The sequence below is a fragment of the Kwoniella botswanensis genome, chromosome 1 (assembly GCF_036426115.1).
Source record: "Kwoniella botswanensis chromosome 1, complete sequence".
Taxonomy (NCBI): Eukaryota; Fungi; Basidiomycota; class Tremellomycetes; order Tremellales; family Cryptococcaceae; genus Kwoniella; species Kwoniella botswanensis.
The window spans coordinates 3454749-3474491 of record NC_088599.1 but is presented as its reverse complement, the minus strand read 5'-3'; the positions used below and the strand labels follow the sequence as shown (position 1 = coordinate 3474491).

Here is a 19743-nt window from a genome sequence, read left to right as displayed (position 1 = left end):
CGTATCTCTTATCATCAAAATATAAATATATTCATATAAATATCATATCATGACAATCTTCTTTTCTTTTTCTTCTCTGGTGTGAACGAAGTCGGTAGGGTAGGGTAGGGTAGGGTAGGGTAGGGGTAAATTCAGTCGGATGCATAACTCTATAGACTTTTTCACAAGATCCTAGTCTCATTGTCGTTCAATATACTCACTCCACTTGGACTACACATGTTTGGCATGATGACTTAAGACGTGCTCGTATGTAAGCCATTGAGGGAGTCAAGTAAGCGGCATCGAGATTGCCTAAGACAGAGGTTTATTTGTCGTGTACCTCCTTCCGAGAGGAATGTAAGTTGGGAAGAGCCACTGGACATCTAATTTACTGAGTAAATGATATTTTGAAAGTACAGTGACGTTCAACGATTGCGATAAGGAGTTGGGATGAGAGGAATCTTCGGGACATAGCATCACGCAGAGGACAGTCAGTGGTTTTGTCAGTGCTGGAATTGATGACCAGAATAATAATGGTAGGAGGTATTGTGAGTCCGATATTTTGGATGTTTGGAGATAACTAGAAGAGTGCATTTGATACGGTGAAGGATGTGTACAATCCTGGCCACTTCACATTTGACATTCGAAAGGAAAGGAAAGGACGATATGTCTAACGGTTGTGTGAAGTACTGTACTAGAGGCATCAAATCTCAAAAGACCTTTTTTGTCCCTCTCGATACCTCGGCGTCATCCCTTGTTGACCTCCCCTGTGAATGCTCAAGAAGGAGGTTCGCTAGACAACTCACTGTGCATTCACTCTATGTCTTCTCGTCCTTCCCACGTTCCAACATCTTACTGTGATGAGCAACAGAGTCTTATACTACCGCTAAAGCAGAAACGGAAGGTGGAAGGATTGGAATGATAAAGTTTGAAGGCGATGAGTATGAGATGTCTCTTGCCATTTATCTTGATACAGATCCGAGCATTGAGGAGAGCGCTCGTGACAGTCCTGTTATGATAATCGCTTATACTCATATGATGTTGACAGTCGGAGGCTGAAACAACCCGATGCTGCAGATGAAATACACTATAGGGGATAATGAGTTTGATGTAAGCGATGTTACACAGTGGAGCAGGACGCAGATATAACATGTCATCTGCTTTTACCTACCTTCACTGCACAGTCCATATCCAAGTACTCCACTTCCAAATCTCAAACGAACTCAATGAAGCTGGTTGCATAATTACAAATCCACTCGATCGCAGAAGGCATTGCGTCTGCCACAGTCACCCCGTTGCTACAGTGCCCCTCCCCGGCAGAGAACGGTGTAGCTTGGGTATTGAGATTTGGTGGATTGATGGCTTTGGTAAGTTCAGACTTGCACTATACATGATGTGTTGGATGTATACCTTGACCTGACTTGGGATGATTATCCCTCACTGCTTTCGGTGAGGTAATCAAATTACTCGGTCATCGTCCCAGCTTCCACTATCATCTGGAGGCGTTTGTTATTGCATACATAATCACATAATAACGTTGTATGTCGAAAATTCACTACCGTTCTCCCCAGCCAGGATGTACAATCTCTGTGCTCCATCGGTCTGATTATAGCATCTATCTGCTCGGTCTAAGAATTCGTCTATTCTGTAGTAAGCAGGATCTTTCACCGCCACAAGAGGTCAATGCACAATGTAACTTCAGCCTCGTCTATCGCTTCTCCTTCTCGGAGTAATTTCCTCCTTTTTTAAACCTTTTATTTCGGCCAGTACTGAAACTAGTTCAGGGAAAGTTTTACCGCTCTCCAATTTCAATTTCATCTTTACAAGAGGAAACATCATCTAACAACCTACCTATAGGATAGCCTGGCTGGCATGGACATCATCGAATCAACTCCCGAACCGAATAAGGGTACGTGCTATCATGTCATTAACCCTTAACGGCAGGCAGATCCTCTAAAAGTCGGAACACATGATGGGAGTTTACGAGGCGTTAAACGGAATTCAACACCGTAGTGGAGCCAAGCAAATTGGTGACAAACCTATGTATCAGCAGTCTTTTGCACATGTTTGCGTGACAGCCGCGATTTGCCGAGAAGCCAATCATGTACAGAAGGAAGGTCTGACTTTGAAAACGTACTCCCCTCGATCGGTACAAGTATCCACCTCGAGAGAATCTTACCGACATCCTAGGGGACGCCTCTTTGGCCGCCGTGGAGGGAGATCACATGTTCAACTGGACTCCATGCCCCAGCGGCTGATATCGTATTCAAGCTGTGGACATGTATTTGCTTTGCGTATTTACCATGAAGGATAATCGGAATGTCTGGTAGACTATCGCTGAAGGGTTTGTTTCTCTTTGTGATCGGTTGTGTCATACTATGGAATTGGCCGAGAGACGATGACGAACTGTTTGTATCAGTCGATCAGGTGTTTGTCTTAGTTTTAATTTAGGCCAGAATTGGACATCATGTCGTTATATTCGCACTTGTTCCCAAGCCAAGTCAACGTGATGGAGTACGCACTACCAATTCGGTAACTCAAAGATTGAAGCTGAAATCCCAAAAAGCTTCTTTTCGGGATCTCTCACCCGATGCTGTTCCGATGCTGTTCCGACTGTGCACAATAGCAAATAGCTGGGTACAGTGAATCTTTGGCGATCACATACATACCTGCAGCGAGACTTCCGCATCTTCGAAGGACAAGCTAAAGCAGGAGGCTTGGTACACCTTTCAGAGGTCATATCAACCCTTCCGCGTACTGCCGGCCACACCGCCAAGGCGGAAACCCTCTCTATCCTTTCGCTCTTGGGAGAATGTTAAAACAAGAAGAAAAAAGTCTTTCGATTGCACAAAGCCGCCTAACGTAACATTACTCATTTTCTGGAATTTCGTTTTTCCCCATTGTTTTTCCAAGCGGCTTTAGAGTGGCTTCATCGGAGTTTAAAGCAGGTTAGGCTCATCCCATGTAGATCCCCTCCCCTTTCTTTCTCTATCCGTCTCTTTGTAATGGCGCAGCTTAGAGGACCCTCCCCGCCTTGACATCTACGAGCTATCCATGAGGGACATACCCCGGCGAGTCTAGGAGGACACAACTACTTGCAGCATCACCCTGATCGGAGGAGCCTGGTCAGCCAGAGGATCCGAGATCACATGTACGTTAACATGCAGATGCGTGATCACTCGCGGAGGGGTAAGCAATGTATTGATCTGCCTGGATCTGACGATCTTGTGCAGATCTCCTATTCTACTCGATGTTCGGGTGTCTGACCAACCAGAAAAGAAAGCGTGTCATGTTTCTGGATACAGTCTGGACGGCCAGGGGTGTCCGAGAGGTGAGATCGTCTCCGTTGCATACCTATCGACAGACCACTTGTAGGATCAACAGATAAGCGCTGAGCTGTATTTCAGGTCAAAGGTACTACCTGAAAAAGAAAAAGAGGGTAAGAGAAAATCTTAACGTAAAACACGAACTCGATGATATTCGTTTTCCCTTTTCCTTAAATCATCATACCCGTGTGATCGCAATATAAAATACAGTAGTGCTCAGCAATTTCGACTTGAGCCAAAACCGAGGGAGTGTCTTATTTCCTGATCGTGTATCGTCTTTCTCTCTTTCAGCGTTAGTGTTGTGGCGTGTAAAAACGCAGTATGCACATTCAATTCCGTAAAAAGGTTCTGGCGGACAAGAGTTGATCAGCCTTTGTGAATAAGCATACGATATGCTGTAATACCCGAACAGATTCCACAAAAGAGAAAAAGAGAAAAAAGTCAAATTACAGTAATACAGTAATGCATTTCTTTGATCTTCTTTTTCTCCTTGAATTCTCCTTGAATCGGTAAAACCCAGATCAACGTAACATCTCAGATCGGAAATCCCAATCCCAATCCCAATCAATCCTAATCACGCATGATCGCCGAGGTTATTACCCACCTCATCCCCCAAGATTGACTTACCGATTTTCGTGTCAAAACACCTACCTACCTAATTAGCAGGTGCCCAGTTGAGGAATCATCAGTACTTCGGGCCTCCCTGAGGATATATATGTTCATCAGTTGTTAGATATATTAAACCCATGTCATTATCTCCCCTGGTCTCTTTTCCCTATTTTCATTTCACCTCCTCACTAAGATATTACAATTCCTTACCAATATCATTCGCTCTCACCAGGACCACAAATCTTTGATACCTCCCGATATAGTTTGTTTTAGCGTGGTTACGCATACATCATCGAAAAGGTTATTTCGGATCTAAATACCATCCCTGTCATCATCATATAGCGATCCTGCATATCTTACTCAAGTACCATACTGCAACATCTTTGACGCCGACTATTCGTCCTGCACCTTCAACCTCACCACTGTATACTCGCCAGAACGTAAGTTGACAGGCATCGTCTCACATCATACACAGACCTCTCTTCCGAGCTGGCCAGTCACACGCTGACCTATCGCGCCGTAGTCAGCAATCAACACAGATCCGCCTGTCTTCCGTATAGACAAAGAGGATTAGGCATCGCCATAGACCACGATTGATTAACTCCGGTGGCTCAAAGCAACAGGTCCAGTGTCTCAGGCCCGTCCTTCCTCTAGAAGCTGAAGCGGAAAGCTACGCCACTTGTACAATCAGCAATTTGCACCTTCGGTCACTCGTCCAATTTCGACCGATCCTAACAGCATCGATTGTCAGTCTCTCAGGTCCAAGCGCCAGTAAGATCTCCAACTTTGCCGTGTCAGATTAGTCCGTGTCAACGTGTTGTCAACATCCACCAAAGTGGCTCCTCGGTCATCGTCTTGGACATCACAAAGCCAAGCGACGGAAAGGACAGGAAAGGTGGCTCCCCTGACGACACCCATTCCAGCACTAGCAACGGTCCTCGGAAGGCATCATACAAGCGTCAATGATCAAGGAATAGAGAATACAGAAAGTACGGATAACCTGCTACCTCGTGATCAAATAACCGCTGTTGTCGGATCAGATAAATCAATCTTGCACACAAGAATACACACAGACGTACCTCTAAATTTCCGTAGCTCTAAGGAAATCGACCGTTCGTCCAAGCACAAGATATCAAGGATTCAAGGGATCAATCACCTTGCAATCATCTAGAAAAAGTAAACAGAGCTCAACACTTAGATTTCGTTTCGCTTGGTTTGGTTTGGTGGGATCACGAGGACACATCGAGGGCACTTGCACATCCCGGACCGGCGGTACTCAAAGGGATCCTCAAACTCATCGTGATCAAAGAGTTGATCGTAACATTCTTCACAATAGACTTTCGCCTAAAATCAATTGTTTTCCGTTCTACACCATTACCATTCGTGAAATACAAATAAACGAGGAGTAGAAACAACAAGTCAAAAGGAATTCAAAACCGACCACACATCCTTGTCTACGTTTATGGTTTCTTTCTTTTCCTAGTATTGCCTGCTAGCCATATTCATTCAATTTACTCTTCCTTCATTTCCCTATTGTTCTTCCTTTCTTCATTGTAATTGGAAGAACGGAACCGCCGGGAGAAGCATCGACTGTCCACCACTCTCCCTTTACTCGGTTCGTAACAGACTTCGAGGGGTCAAGTGTGGTGTGACAAACACGCTTGAAAGGACCCTTTTTTCTCTTCGTCACATTTCTTTTGTCTTCCTTTCCATCAATTCGATCCCTTGGACATTTGGACAAGACGTAACTTTGGAATTCGGAATTCTAAGCACAGGATCAACGATCAACGAAATCTTCAAGGGGGTACAAGGAAGATCGCACAAGAAAGGGAAAGATCAACACTTGGCTCGTCAACACGTCATAGTCAGACAGAAGAATAACCTTTGTTTCCAATTTTTGACAAAACGGTGTGATCGACAAACTGTCTTAAACGATCCTTCACATTCACTGTTCAGCCAAATCGCCTTCACCGCGTCGTTGTTCTCCTTATTCCTTTTTTCCTCTCCCACTACACTAAAATCACCTGCGTTCGCCGGCGGTATCTTCTTTGGTTTGCTTCGAGTGTTCGGCTAGCAGAGGACATACACAAGAACACGACTTTTGGAAACTACCGATTATCTCCGTGCACCTCTCCCCATCCCCGTCAGTCTACACACCTCAAACCACACAGCAACGCATCTCAAAGGACCAGCACCCAAATCACAGACACCCCTCGAACGCCCACTTCTCCGTTATCTAAACAAGTTTTAGCGTTGTTCTTGAGAAAGATTGATATCCTTGTCCGCCGCCAACTCGCTCGGATCTTGTAAAACTTCCTTAAGTCTCGATATCGGATATTGCATAATCAGTGAGTTATGAGTCATAAGAAGCACGATTATGCGTATGCAAACTTGCTGACGAGATCCTTCTATCAACAGTTCTCATTTTGCTTCGTCAGCAGTACAATCAGGCGCCTTGACCTGACGCTCACCTGTCCTCCAAATCCACTCAAACCAGAAAGTACAGGCATTTCCTTCAGCATATCAAGGTAATCCTCTAACTCCTCTTCGAAACGCGAGGAATCGAGAAAACCCCCTCGAGTACAGCACGATTCGAAACCTTAAAGGCACCTTGAGGGCGTTGTTCTTGGTTGTATACATAAATACCTCTCATCCACAATCAATGCCAAAACGTTTCATTGATCAACAGTAAAACGTTTTTATCATCTCTTCTTTCGAAAATTTTCGAAAGGTCATCTCACATCAGCCAGAAGAAGATCTCCGAAGAAATATATATATAGACGAAAAAGATCATCTGCGAAAGTTTTTCACTTATGACATCTCCAGTGAAAACTTCAAGATCTACCGATTTCTCTCCGCCTAAAAAGTCGAATCTTTATCCCTCGACTGATCTGGGAGATCATCGGTCTCATCATTATAAATCGACCGAGGAGAAGAACATGACTGCGTCTGTTCCCATCAATATACCTAGAATGCCACCTTCACACCCTTCCTCGTCACACCAGCCTCAGCAGCAGCAGCTTCGAGACTCAAACGAAAGATCTGCATACCCTCAATCTTCGAGATTGACAGAACCTCGTCATGGATCACCTTCATCAGGCCGATCACCTCCAATCTCTCATCCATATACTCGTTCGCACCCTTATCCCCGAAGGACATCGTCGACATCTCAACCTGAAAGAGAAAGAGAACGAGAACGGGATAGGGAACAATTACCTAGAATACATCTGCCCCCGCCGAATTCGATTGCTTCGTTGAAATTTTCAGAGAGGAATGATCAGCTTTCACCTATTGAGAGGGAGTTCCCATCTCTCTCGACGAGCAACCAGCATGAATCCTCTTGGAGAAGTGGTTCATCCGATAGACCTCAGTTGCATCGAATCCCATCTGGAGGATCAGTAGGTAAATCGGCTGGAATATCTCTACCGCCCTTGCATTCCATATCTAGGTCACCAACTTTACCACCCCCACTTTCGATGCCTCCCCCTCCTCCTTCTTTGGACGCTTCTTCCATTGCTGGCTCCACTGCTCGAGGTAGTCCAAGGATGTATCCACCAAATATCCGGGCTGGCTTTAACCCTTACGAGACGGCTCATCAGCAAAGGAGATCACCTAGTGCCGGTGCTGGACCCCCACCCAAGCTTAGGGAAAGAGAGTACGAACATCAAGCACCAACCGCAGCTGAACGGAGTCGACGTTCTTCGAAAGAAGATCTATACGAACAACATCGTCGTCCTTCTATGGCACGTATTCAATCAACGGTTCCTTTACCAAATCACCCTCCGAACCATCACCATCACCATCACCATCACAACCAACATCACCCTTCTTCCGTCCCTATCCACGGATACGACATCCCTTCTCCACCACTGAGAGCTCTACCACCATCATCTATGCCTGCTTTAGCTTACCCGCCACCCTATGGCCACAGAAATGGTGGTGGCGCCGATGGTGGTGCCAACTTGGCCAGATCGAGAAGTCACTCTTCCACTTCTGGATTCTCGAGAGGCGGACCGGTAGGGATGGAAGTTGATGATAGTTTGAGTATGGGTATAGGTGTGGGCGGAGTGGCTCCTACAGCTGGTCAGACGAGGAGATTGGCTCATCTGATGTCTGAACAAAAAAGAAGAGAGTGAGTTGCCACATGCACAAAAAAGAGTCGTACCCCTTGCTGTATCACAGTATCATTCGATCGCTCATATTACTAATGGTTAAATTGTTTGATTTTTCGTTTGTTGAAAAATCGTTTAGGTCGATAAACTCAGGTTTTCAAGCACTTCGTCAAGCTATTCCATCATCCCTTCCAACTGATTCGAAAGCCATTATCCTACGTAAAGCCGTATCTCACATCATCCATCTAGAGAATATCATTAGGAGATCAGGTTTGACATATAGTGATTCCCCACCGCCTGGTGGCGGAGGACCAAGTGAAGGTTGGTCGAATGATGAAAATGGTAATGGCAGGGATAGAAATATGTTGGTGGATGATGATGAGTCAAGTAGTGGACCGAGGATCAAATGGGAGGATGAGAGATAGAAATCACTCAAGAAAGAAATATCAAAATGGAAATTATTGCATCACGTCAGATTGTTTTATAACCCACCCATAACAAGCACAACACTTGATCACCCCCAAACGCAAAATCTTATAGCCTTCGATATAGCATACCATCTCAGCATCCACTCTAGATCCATTCATATATACAAGGTGATTCGTTGGATGTACATTACAATACAGTATTGTATAATATGTAACATAGGCATCATGGCATGTATACGTATGAACAGCACCTTCGCATTTCTCTCTCCATCTCTTATATACTCGGGTGTCCTTTTCAAGTTTGCTATACTCCATGGTTGTAACTGTATCTTGTTCCAGGTGATCGGATCATTGAATATAACACGGGATCAAATGTATCAATTCCATCTTTGAGAGAATATGATGTGGGATAATTCCTCGTTGCCACCAACCCTTGTTGATTTCCAAGTCAAAGACGAGGTCGATCATGAGCAAGATAATTATCTAGCTTCGCAATCTTTTCCGATCTATACCATAGACATCTGACACAAGACCACCCAAGATGCCAGCCAAACATGATATCAATGTAGGTTATCTCCTGTGTCCAACTCAAACCCTCGGTATCACGTTGGAAGAAGAGGAGTTGACTGATTGTTTTTGTGCCTTTGGCTGTTTGTCAAATAGAAAGTAGGAGTGGAAAGTTCTGATTTCCCTATATTGTAAGTCAAGCTCTTGTGTTACCGATTAGACAACGAGCTGACATGGTGAATGTATAGGTGCGAAACATGTACGTCGTCTTAGCTATGCTACACCAAGAAACTCGCAGTAGCTGACCAACAAACTCGATGATAGGTTTAGGACCTAACCCATATGTACGAATGGTGAGTTATCTTCCTTCTTCCCTTCTTTCTATACCCTCCTCCGTTCAGCCTTTTCTTATACTTGTGGATGGGACGTAGTCAAAACAAGAATTCGGCAACGAATGTAAGATCTGTAATCGACCGTTTACAGTGTTCAGGTGGAATCCCGGAGCCGGAGCTAGATTTAAGAAAACTGAGATTTGTAATACCTGCGCGAAGATCAAGGGGGTTTGTCAGACTTGTTTGTTGGATCTGTGAGTATTCAAAATCAAATCAAAGACTACCGTACGGTGCTGATCGAGTCTCATACTGCAGTGAGTACGGTTTACCAGTCCAGGTACGAGATGCAGCTTTGGGACGTAAGAGTCAAGCACCATCGTCAGACATCAATAAGCGTGAGTTGCCTCTCTACTTCGCTTAACTTGGAGGTATATTATATTGACTTGACTTGGTATGGTTTGGTCGGTTATAGAATATTATATACAGAATCTAGAAGCTCAGATGGCAGATTCACCTGACGGATCATCATCATTCGATTCGGAAGTTGCGAACAGAGCCGGTAGAGAGATGTTAAAAGGGATAGCTAGATCTGATCCATATTACAAGAGGAATAGACCACATATATGTAGTTTCTTCGTGAAAGGGGAATGTAAGAGAGGTGGAGAATGTCCTTTCAGGTAAGTACGATCTAACCATCTTATTCCATCATCCAGCGATGTTTCATCAGCGGCGGAGATGCTCATCGTCTGGTGTTTATGATGTAGACACGAAATACCGAAAGAAGGGGCATTGGCCAAACAAAATATCGTAGATCGTTATTACGGTAAAAATGATCCTGTAGCAAAGAAGATATTGAGAGAACAAGCGGAGAGTAAAGGTATGAAAGCTCCAGAGGATAAATCAATTGTGAGTTTTTTGTCTTTATCTATCTGAGTATCTAATCTTGGAAACATTGTGAAAAGCCTAACACCGATCTTGTTTTGTTGCAATAGACAACCCTATTATTCCTTGGTTTACCTACCACTACTGAATCGGAAGTTCGAGCGTCCTTGGTTGGAGCATGTCCATTCGTCAAACCTATAGACATAAAAGGAATAACCATCGTAGAGACATCTCGTGAGTCAAAATTTGAATCCACCCCGGTCTGTATAGTATCGTGAAATGGCTAATGGATTTTGGTGGAAATGGTAGATTGTGCATTCATAAACTTCAAACAGCGTCAATTGGCTGAGAGGGTAGCTGAAGCATTATCGGCTCAAGGTGGAATAGAAGTGGGTGGGAAGAAAGCCAAGGTCGTTTGGGGAAGAGCGAGACCTCAGAAAGGTAAAGCCCCTGCTACCAGTACACCTTCGGGCGAGGCTAGTGCGTCTGGATCAGCTGTTACGACGGAAAGTAGTTGAATGTCAGGGATGGTAATTTGAAGAATTGGACCAGTTAGATTACATACTTATCTTTTATATGTGTTGGAAAGCTCATGTATGACACACTGTACATTGTATAGTCGCATCTAACTGGGATCGATCATTAAATTGGGTATTGAGTATGTCCACAGATATAGATGCATGGGCAGGCAAGCAAACAACTAATAGCGTATCATGTCAAATTATATGTATACATTATTCTGTTACACAAGATATCAATTGATCATTTGTATTCTTTCTCTGGTCCCAAGTGAAATTATGCAGATCCACCTTCACCTGCACCAAGAGCTTTCCAATCGATGCCGCCCTCCGGACCATATTTGAGTTGTAACCATTCGTTTGCCTTTTTGAAATGGTTATTACCGAAAAATCCTCTGCTGGCTGAAAGAGGCGATGGATGAGCTGATTTCAGGATGAGATGTTTGGTCTGACAAAATATAAGATAAGGTACATTAATACTCTGTGTTCAGTCACTCCTGTCTTGCAAATTTCAAGAGGAAACGAAACTCGGAATTGGATATAACAAAATGTGCTTACTTTATCCACCCCCGCACACATCTTGGCTGCATGCGCACCCCAAGCCATAAATACCACTCCCTTCGCTCCTGGAACTTTATCGTCCGATGCAGCTAAGAGTGAGGGACCAGGTGCGAGTCGGGATGTGACTACTTTCAGTACGGCCGCTGTGAATGTATCCCATCCTTTGTTCGCATGTGATCCGGCCTATAGTGGTGCATTGACATTTCCATGACCATCAGTATATCGATCAGAGTACTGATTTCGAAAGAACCGAAACGTACCTCGTGCGCTCTAACGGTCAGAGAAGTATTTAACAGCAATACACCATGTTTGGCCCATTCAGTGAGATCACTGAAACAGCCGCCAACCCTGTCAGCGCAATCTCGATTGTGATGTTTACCTGATTGTATTAATCAGAGATCACTCACCCATGTTTCGGTATGACGAATTCAGGTATCTCGTCATGCATCTCTTTATACATATTCCGTAAGGAGGGTGGGATCCTTACTCCTTTTCGGACTGAGAATGCTAGGCCCTATAGTAAAAGACGTACATTGAGCGACTGTATCCCTACATTTAGGAAGATAGGATACTAACGTGTGCTTGTCCATCATCCTGTTCAATTGTAATTGATCATTTAAGTCGGAAGTCAGTAAGGTTTTATCGTATTGTCTGCTCGGTATGGCTCACATGATAAGGATCTTGACCTACAATACGATCGTAAATCAGTGAGCTGTCTTACCTGAGAGAATGTTTTTTGAGAGGTTGCTTACCTATTATGACTACTCTTATATCCTTCAAAGGGCAGAATCGGGACCAAGAGTAGATATCTTCGGCTATTGCACCAGTAAACATATATATATAAGCTTGAAAATTACGATCAGAGTGACTAGCTTGCACATACCTGGAGGAAACACTTTCTTCGTCTTCTGTTCATTCGTAACAAACTCTTTCAACTACACGATACGATCAGACGTCAGACATAGACAGAACACACGATCAGGTTAAACCATCTTGTATCAATTTGAGTGATCCATCAGTAATGCTAGATTCTACTTACATTGAGGAAATACGATTTTGTCAATTCATCCTGTAAAGCCAACAACCAGTCTTCACCCATCGTATCAATTTCCAGATTCAATTTAGCCAGCCATTGAGGGTTGGCTGATATCTTTTCTCTAAGCTCTTCGCGTGTTTTCGATCTTGTTACTGAACCTATCCTCGAAGTCGATGGAGAAGAGGTGGATTTGGATGGTGAGGATTTTAAGAAAATATCTGCTACTTCTACTCAAACCATCAAGCCAATCGATGATTAGTCCAGTCGATTAGACCATGTAGGAAGTGGGTTTCTCCATCCACTTACTAGCTCCTGAGGGACTACTATCCACCTTTTGTCTCTTAGCCGATGGTACATCCAACCCATTCTCTTTCGAATTTCCATCGCCGTCGGTAGTCGCGGCTAGAGCACCTTCCTGGATGGCCCGCTTGGCAGCTTCGCTCAACGTGCTTTTCTTCTTGTCCGGAGTGGTCGCAGTTGCAGTTGCAGTCGTGGTCGAAGCTGATGCAGCAGCTACGACGGTGGTGGGTTTGAAATAGGACGAGATTGATCTTGCTTGGGGTGGCATGTTGGGTCTAGTGGTATGGTATACTCTGCGAGGAATGTGCGGTGAGCATATGAGTCAAGAGCTTCGATCGTGATGCTCATATGCTCATATGCTCATCAACTTTACGCGACTGACATTACGGATAGCTCATTTGAACATCCGTGGGAAAGTACAAGCAAGATGCGTCATACCCACGTGGACGCAGTCGACTGCAGATCTCGGTTATGAGCTGTTATGAGCTATTTCTATTTCGGTACAGACGGATAGATAAGAGGTACATACAGTATATACCTATCATCCACATCTCGTCAACATTATCCTCAACATCACAGTCATCTTCCCACTCCATATCCCGCTTTACACCCCACCATCCCGGAACTTCCTCCCACCATGCCTCCCTCACCCACCCCGAATGCCCCCGCCAACCTTGAAGAGCTCAAGGAACTTTTGAAAGATGATAACAAGGTCAAAGTAGCCGGTGAGTATCGTATCGTACGAGAAACCAAACGATAGCAAAGAGTTCTCACGACATCAAGTAGCTTATGCTGATTCCGTGGGCATGGCATGCTTTAGGTGTCGATGTCGATGGTGTACTGAGAGGTAAAATCATGTCGAAAGATAAGTTTCTCAGTACAGTCAAAGGCGATGGATTTGGATTCTGTTCGACAATCTATGGATGGGATAGTAAGTACCTGACTCGTCTTGTCTTGCTGTGACGCCCTTTCCGAATCCTGCGACTGGAATTCAGAACCGATGGCTCATCAGCTGACGACCATTGGATATTGCAGTCCACGATCTAGCGTACACTAAAGAACTCCTCGTGGCCAATTGGTCGAATGGTTATCGAGATTTATGGGCTGTAGTGGACTTATCGACCTACAGACGATTAAAATGGGAGAAGAATATACCTTTCTTCTTGTGTAGCTTCATCGTACCAGAGACGAACGAAAAGCTGGTCGCCGATCCCAGAAGTCTGTTGGAGAAGGTTCTGGAGGGTCAAGAAGGGAGGGGGTATAAGGCTATGGCAGGAGCTGAGTTTGAGGTTAGTCTCTCTCAAAATCAAAAACCTCTCCAGCCCTCGTACAGGACATTATCTACATTGATCGCATCATTGAAATATCAAGCTAATTGTATGATGTTTCTTCGTTTGTTAGTACTTCCAATACAAGGAGACCGCCCAGACGTTGGCAGATAAGAACTTTCACAATCTTAGACCGCTCACACCCGGAAGTAAGTCAATTTTACAGTTGGACAATTCTGCGTGAGCAGAAACCCAGATGATTATATAATTGAAAACAGTGCACGGGTATTCTTTGCTTCGACCGACTTTGAACCAAGATTATTTCCATGATCTGTACGATATGGCAGTAGATTTCGGTATAGAGGTAGAAGGGCATCGTGAGTGACTATTGGTTGAAACCCACATGCGCTATTTGGACCCAAATTACAATGATGAGGAGTATCGGCTGAGATCATCTGACTAATTCAGACACTGAGACCGGCCCAGGAGTATTCGAGACTGCATTAGCCTACACCGACGCAGCGCGAATGGCAGATAATGCATGTCTATTCAAATTAGTAGCCAAATCCGTTGGGATGAAATATGATATTATGCCTACTTTTATGGCTAAACCATGGGGGGATGTAAGTTGGATACCCCTCTAGCTGCAAAGAGCCAATGATGATGCTCAGCTGATATGTGGGTGAATAGCTTCCTGGATGTTCAGGGTAAGTTGAACCACGATACTTCTTCTTCTGTGGAATATTCGGACTGACAAACCATATTGTTAAAGACATATCCACGTCTCACTTCGAGATTCATCGGGTAAAAACATTTTCGCAGTAACACAGGACGAAGAGAAATCGGGTGGAAGAAAAGATGCAGAATATGATGATGTAAAGTATCTCAGTAAAGAGGCAGAATGGTTCTTAGCTGGTTTATTGGAAGGTATGCCCGATGGTAAGTATACATTGTGTCTTCCAGCTACGTGACGTTGTGATCCCAATAAGTCGAGCTGATATTGAAACATTCAGTGGTACCGATGTTTTGTCCTACGATCAATTCCTACAAACGTCTCCAAGGTGGTCAGGTGAGCTACTATTGGCGGTACGTAAGTAATATGCGTAGCTGACATGTATTTAATTTAGGCAATGTGGGCACCTGATACCGCTTCCTATGGATATGATTCTCGAGCTGCTTCTGTTAGGATATTATCTGGACCTGGAATTAAGGGGTATGCTACGAGATTTGAAGTCAGAGTGCCTGGTGCAGATGTGAGTGTTTACAACCGGACTTCTGCTTTCAATCGTTTCGAGCGGCTGGTATAGTCAGGTACAAGCAGATGAAGGAATGGACTAATGGATGACCGACAGATGAACCCATACTACGCTCTTTCCGCTATATTTGCACTGGGTTTCCGAGGCATCAAGAACAAGACCAAATTACCTTATGGACCTTTGAATTCACCTGGAGTGACTAGAGATACGGTGAAACATCTACCTACGTCTTTGGAAGGTGCCGTGGAATCATTCATGGAGAAGGGAAGCATAGCCAGAGAGGTGTTTGGTGATTACTTTGTGGATCATTATGGAGGTACGAGACAGCACGAGTTGGAAGTGTGGAAGAAAGCTGTTACTGACTGGGAAGGTGGGTGATACTTGGCGATTACACCGCAGTAAGGAAGTCACCAGCTGATAGCATGTCATGACGTTCTCCATCTTTCAGTTGCGAGGTATTTCGAATTGGTCTGATTCCTATTTTGGGGTTACATGGATTTAAGCTTGCCATCTGGTCACCTTCCATATTGTTTGTACATCTTTCTAGACGTATGCATACATGCCCAAAACAGTGGTACGGTTATTCACTTGTTCTATGGATGAAGTATGGACCGCCGGTTTGACAAATAGTATGACGTGTGTTCATGTGTTCATCCGAAGTAGTCGTAGTGGAGCTTAAGCTTAAACACTAAAAATCTAGTCTTGCAATCTCATCAATCTCAATCAGCCTCCCTCCCTCCTTCTTTTGCATCTTGTACACTTCCTTCTATCCAATCTCACATCCCGCTCAAACTCAAGTGATCACAACCAAGTCCCATCGACCCCTTTGTCCATTAGCTAGATTACCCCTTCCATATTGCCGCATCACAATTCGTACATCTGTAAACCCCCGCGGGACCCCTTTCCCCCTTTCTTTGTTCAACGCGGACCCATCATCGGTCCTGGATTAAGGTAACTTCTAAACACTTCGAACCATAGTTTGGACAATAAAATTTGATTACCTTTTTTTACTACTCATCACTACTACATCAACACCTCGACAAAAGATAAATTATTTCAGATATACACAATGGCTGGGTTACTTGGAGCATACTCTGCTTTCTTGACTAGAAGACCTTTGATAGGAGGTATGGCGTCTTCTGCTGTGAGTGAATGTCTGATTATCTGACTCGACGTTCTGTATATGTGTACTTATGTTTGAGGTTGGTATAGGTACTCTTTGCTACTGGTGATGGTGAGTGTCAGACGATCAAAGTCCCAACGTTCCACCGCTTCGTCATTGACAAAGGTTCCATCTCTGCAATTGTTCTGGTTCAATCCAATACATCATGCTGACCGTGCAATCGCCAATAGTCGTAGCTCAACAATTGATTGAGAAAAAAGGCAGTAAACATGATTTCGTCAGAACTGCGTGAGTCAGCACGATACTTGAAATGGTAGAATCGAACAACTGCTAATCATTCAGTTTTGTATGCCTTTGTATTACCTTTCACTTCCATCCCCCTCTCTCAATATGTTCATGCTGTTTATTTTCAACCTATCATCAGCCGAATTGTCGTTTGGGGAGGAGGTATCTTCGCGCCTGCCGTAACAGTATGGTTCAGGACATTGGAAAGATTACCTATCAAAAGTAAATGGCCTGCGACATTCGCGAGAGTGGGGCTGGATCAATTCGTTTTCGCTCCTTTCGTATTGACCGGTGAGTGTGCTGTCTACCTATACCTCATGCCCGATACCGTTTCGTCATGCGATCCGCTTAACCTCGTACAGGATGAGTTGTTGATGTGTATATCTTCTTGATTCCTAGGTTTCTTCCACGCCATGACCCTCATGGAAGGTAAGACCCTCGCTGATGCCAGAGCGAAATGGCAAGAGGTGAGTGTTTAGATCAATATTACCCTGTACCTCATCCATCCTGATCGCGACCTATCTTGATTTCACATCCATACGCACTCTCCTTTTGCACGTCCCTCTCGTTCTTGCTTCTAGATTTGGTGTCTCCTTTCTCTCCTCCTCAACCCAGCGAGTGAAAAGCTGATCTGTATTTCGCGAATTAGGCTTTCGTTCCTACTTTGAAAGCGAACTGGATGTTGTAAGTTTTCTCACTACACTTGACTTCGGTGTTTGCTTGCTGATGCCTGATTATTCGCTCAACTGCACAGGTTCATTCCTTTCCAAACTCTTAACATGGTACGTCTCTTCCTTTTCTCACTACTACTTACGGAAGTAACGACACATCAGTCAATAAGCTGACTATGCGATGTACAAACTTGCTTTCTGATCGTCTCCGATATTCAGGGTGTAAGTCCTCATCACAGAAATGCCATTTGCATATCAATGATGAGCTAATGATATTGAAAACACAGTTCATTCCTCTCCAATATCGACTCTTGGCTATCAACGGAGTCAACATACCATGGAACGCTTTCTTGTCTTTACAAAATGCTAAACCTAAACAAGTTGAGAAGGCCGAGAATGATCTCAAGAAGGATTAAGCATTCTCAAGTAAACATTGAGCAGTAGTCGCAAAGGGCAAGGGGAAGGGGAAAGGGGAAAGGGGAAGGGGCAATGGGGAAGAGGAAAAGCCATCTGAGGAATACAATGGACATTGCGAAGAAGAGATAGGGAAAGGATATAGGTAGCAGTTGATTGATGGGAATGATACTTCTACATAGAAATGAAAGATAATAGAATGTATATAGAATTTACATGGATCATGAAATGTTTCCCTTCCATTTGTCGATGCGTAAGTTAGTCAAATGTCCGCATCAGTAGTCTTCAAGGGATACTGGATACTGCCATCGTCCTGCTCATTCACATACCGACACCTACCCATAAACATCCGCACATATGCACAAATGCAATTTATCATGATGTTTTTAGTCTACTCTATAAATGACTGTTCGTATAGTTACGTGGATGACTTGATTTTATATGATTTGTTATCTATAAGGAACTACCAAGAAAATGAGTGAATGAACGAACCCGATTCGATTCACTTCGTATCGTAAGAAACATACTGAATAAAGCTATAAAGACCCAAATATAGAATAGATAGCAAAAAGAAAGAAACAAAGAAAGAAAGAAAGGGAGGAAATCAAGTTTGACCTCTCCCGGTCAATATGTCTATTTTTTATGTACTGTATACCATGATCATGTTCAAAGGACGTTCATCATCTAAATCGCCGTCGTACTGATGATATCCCTCTTAGCTAAACCCTGACCACCTTCCACAACTACTCCAACTGTCTCTTTACTATCGCCATTATTTCCCGAGGTAGCTGTACCTTGTCCTTGGTTGGGTTTACGTCGGATTGCCTTGTCGTCACGTTGTTTACGCATCCATGCGCCCTAATTGATGAGGATGGTAAATGTCAGTATAATGGTTTTGCTCAACCCCTTAGAAAGACGGTGTTTCTGATCCAAAATGAGACAATACGGTCCGACTCTACATTTGACCGTTCTTTCCATTTCTATGACGGCAAAGCACATTTCCTCATCATCATGACCACTATTCGGCTCATATCCTAATTTCCATTCCCATTCGTGATCACATCCGCTATTTCTATATCATGTCTTCTCACATGGCTCCATTGGTCCCGCTCCTCACGCCATTCCCCATGTCCCAACATCATCGAAAGAGATCAAACAACCACTCACATCCTTAGGTCTCCTCTTCCTCGCCCAAGATTCTTCTAAAGCCCTCTGTTCCGCTATCCTCCTCTCTAATCCTTTCCTATCATCAAAAACCGGTCCACCCACCCTAAACTCTCCGGGATTCGCAATTGCCTCAGTAGGTGTTGGTGATCCGACACCAGAGAGGGAATCAGGAAGGGGTTCGTGATACCCTACTCCTGCTAAGGCTGAGAAGAATACTATCGTACAACTGTATGGGGACAAGTTGTCAGTAATCAATACGAGGTGTTCATCTTGCAGAGAGAAAAAGAGAAACGATGGCAATGATGAAATGTGATGTTTTCAGAGGAAGAGAGAGGTTAAGATTTCATCATATCTCTCTTCTTCCATTGAAAGTCACTCTTCCTTCCTTCTCCGAAAATATGATTGTCTTGCACATCCCCTGACTTATTCGTTCGTATCTACCATCCCATCGTATCGAAGTGATCGTATGACCCTTCACTAGTAACTCACCTAAAGAAGACCAACAGAAACGGTAAATTCCCTCTCCTGACAGCTCTCATGAACCTCGCTCCGATAGCTTTCCCAACCCTCTGGGGCGTCAGGCTACTCCATCCCCCTCCTGGCTGTATCCCAGAACCAGAACCAGATCCTGAGAGCGACTTGTCTAATGCTATGGGACCGTTCGAGTGGGGTATGGGGACATCATTGTTGAATCCGAATGTTGGTCTGGTAGGTGATGGACTGGGTGATCTCTGTGTTAGACCACTTGGATTTGAGATGTTCGTACTGCTAGGTCGACCAGCTTCGGCTGATATGTATGTTGAAGCGTTTCGTGAATGACCATGACCATTTGCGTTTGTGCCAGATATAGAGGATGTAAGTGGAAGAGATGATGACATGACGCGTGTTTTCAGTCGGAGGAGAGGAGGATGGAAAGGATGGAAGGGTATATATCTTTGCCTGCAAAGATTGGTTGAGTCGTGCGTCTAC

The 19743-nt window shown here is 44.2% G+C and overlaps 6 protein-coding genes across 6 annotated transcripts; 4 read left to right on the top strand and 2 right to left on the bottom strand.

The window, feature by feature from the left end:
- Positions 1-6727: 6727 nt before the first annotated feature.
- L199_001327 (uncharacterized protein) lies at positions 6728-8451 on the top strand (the record flags this gene model as incomplete). Its single annotated transcript, XM_064887082.1, has 2 exons — positions 6728-8046; positions 8166-8451. The coding sequence occupies 2 exons, from the start codon at positions 6728-6730 to the stop codon at positions 8449-8451; spliced, it is 1605 nt and encodes a 534-aa protein (XP_064743154.1).
- Positions 8452-8995: 544 nt separating this feature from the next.
- On the top strand, positions 8996-10693 carry L199_001326 (pre-mRNA-splicing factor SLT11; the record flags this gene model as incomplete). The annotated part of the gene is made up of 10 exons (XM_064887081.1): positions 8996-9019; positions 9118-9152; positions 9210-9220; positions 9286-9314; positions 9393-9547; positions 9609-9688; positions 9766-9970; positions 10058-10199; positions 10286-10409; positions 10485-10693. 10 exons carry the CDS (start codon positions 8996-8998, stop codon positions 10691-10693), a joined length of 1014 nt encoding a protein of 337 aa, XP_064743153.1.
- Positions 10694-10970: 277 nt separating this feature from the next.
- Positions 10971-12858, bottom strand: L199_001325 (uracil-DNA glycosylase; the record flags this gene model as incomplete). Its single annotated transcript, XM_064887080.1, has 10 exons — positions 10971-11141; positions 11252-11437; positions 11515-11584; positions 11662-11768; positions 11831-11848; positions 11924-11940; positions 12007-12069; positions 12138-12189; positions 12294-12517; positions 12597-12858. The coding sequence occupies 10 exons, from the start codon at positions 12856-12858 to the stop codon at positions 10971-10973; spliced, it is 1170 nt and encodes a 389-aa protein (XP_064743152.1).
- A 369-nt stretch (positions 12859-13227) lies between these two features.
- L199_001324 (uncharacterized protein) lies at positions 13228-15588 on the top strand (the record flags this gene model as incomplete). Its single annotated transcript, XM_064887079.1, has 12 exons — positions 13228-13315; positions 13411-13521; positions 13626-13879; positions 13992-14067; positions 14137-14235; positions 14327-14481; positions 14549-14565; positions 14631-14797; positions 14872-14927; positions 14986-15111; positions 15211-15484; positions 15563-15588. 12 exons carry the CDS (start codon positions 13228-13230, stop codon positions 15586-15588), a joined length of 1449 nt encoding a protein of 482 aa, XP_064743151.1.
- Positions 15589-16183: 595 nt separating this feature from the next.
- L199_001323 (protein SYM1) lies at positions 16184-17609 on the top strand (the record flags this gene model as incomplete). The annotated part of the gene is made up of 8 exons (XM_064887078.1): positions 16184-16258; positions 16327-16348; positions 16468-16525; positions 16662-16813; positions 16922-16989; positions 17172-17206; positions 17277-17304; positions 17481-17609. 8 exons carry the CDS (start codon positions 16184-16186, stop codon positions 17607-17609), a joined length of 567 nt encoding a protein of 188 aa, XP_064743150.1.
- A 682-nt stretch (positions 17610-18291) lies between these two features.
- On the bottom strand, positions 18292-19652 carry L199_001322 (uncharacterized protein; the record flags this gene model as incomplete). The annotated part of the gene is made up of 3 exons (XM_064887077.1): positions 18292-18465; positions 18775-19000; positions 19264-19652. 3 exons carry the CDS (start codon positions 19650-19652, stop codon positions 18292-18294), a joined length of 789 nt encoding a protein of 262 aa, XP_064743149.1.
- Between the last annotated feature and the right edge of the window lie 91 nt (positions 19653-19743).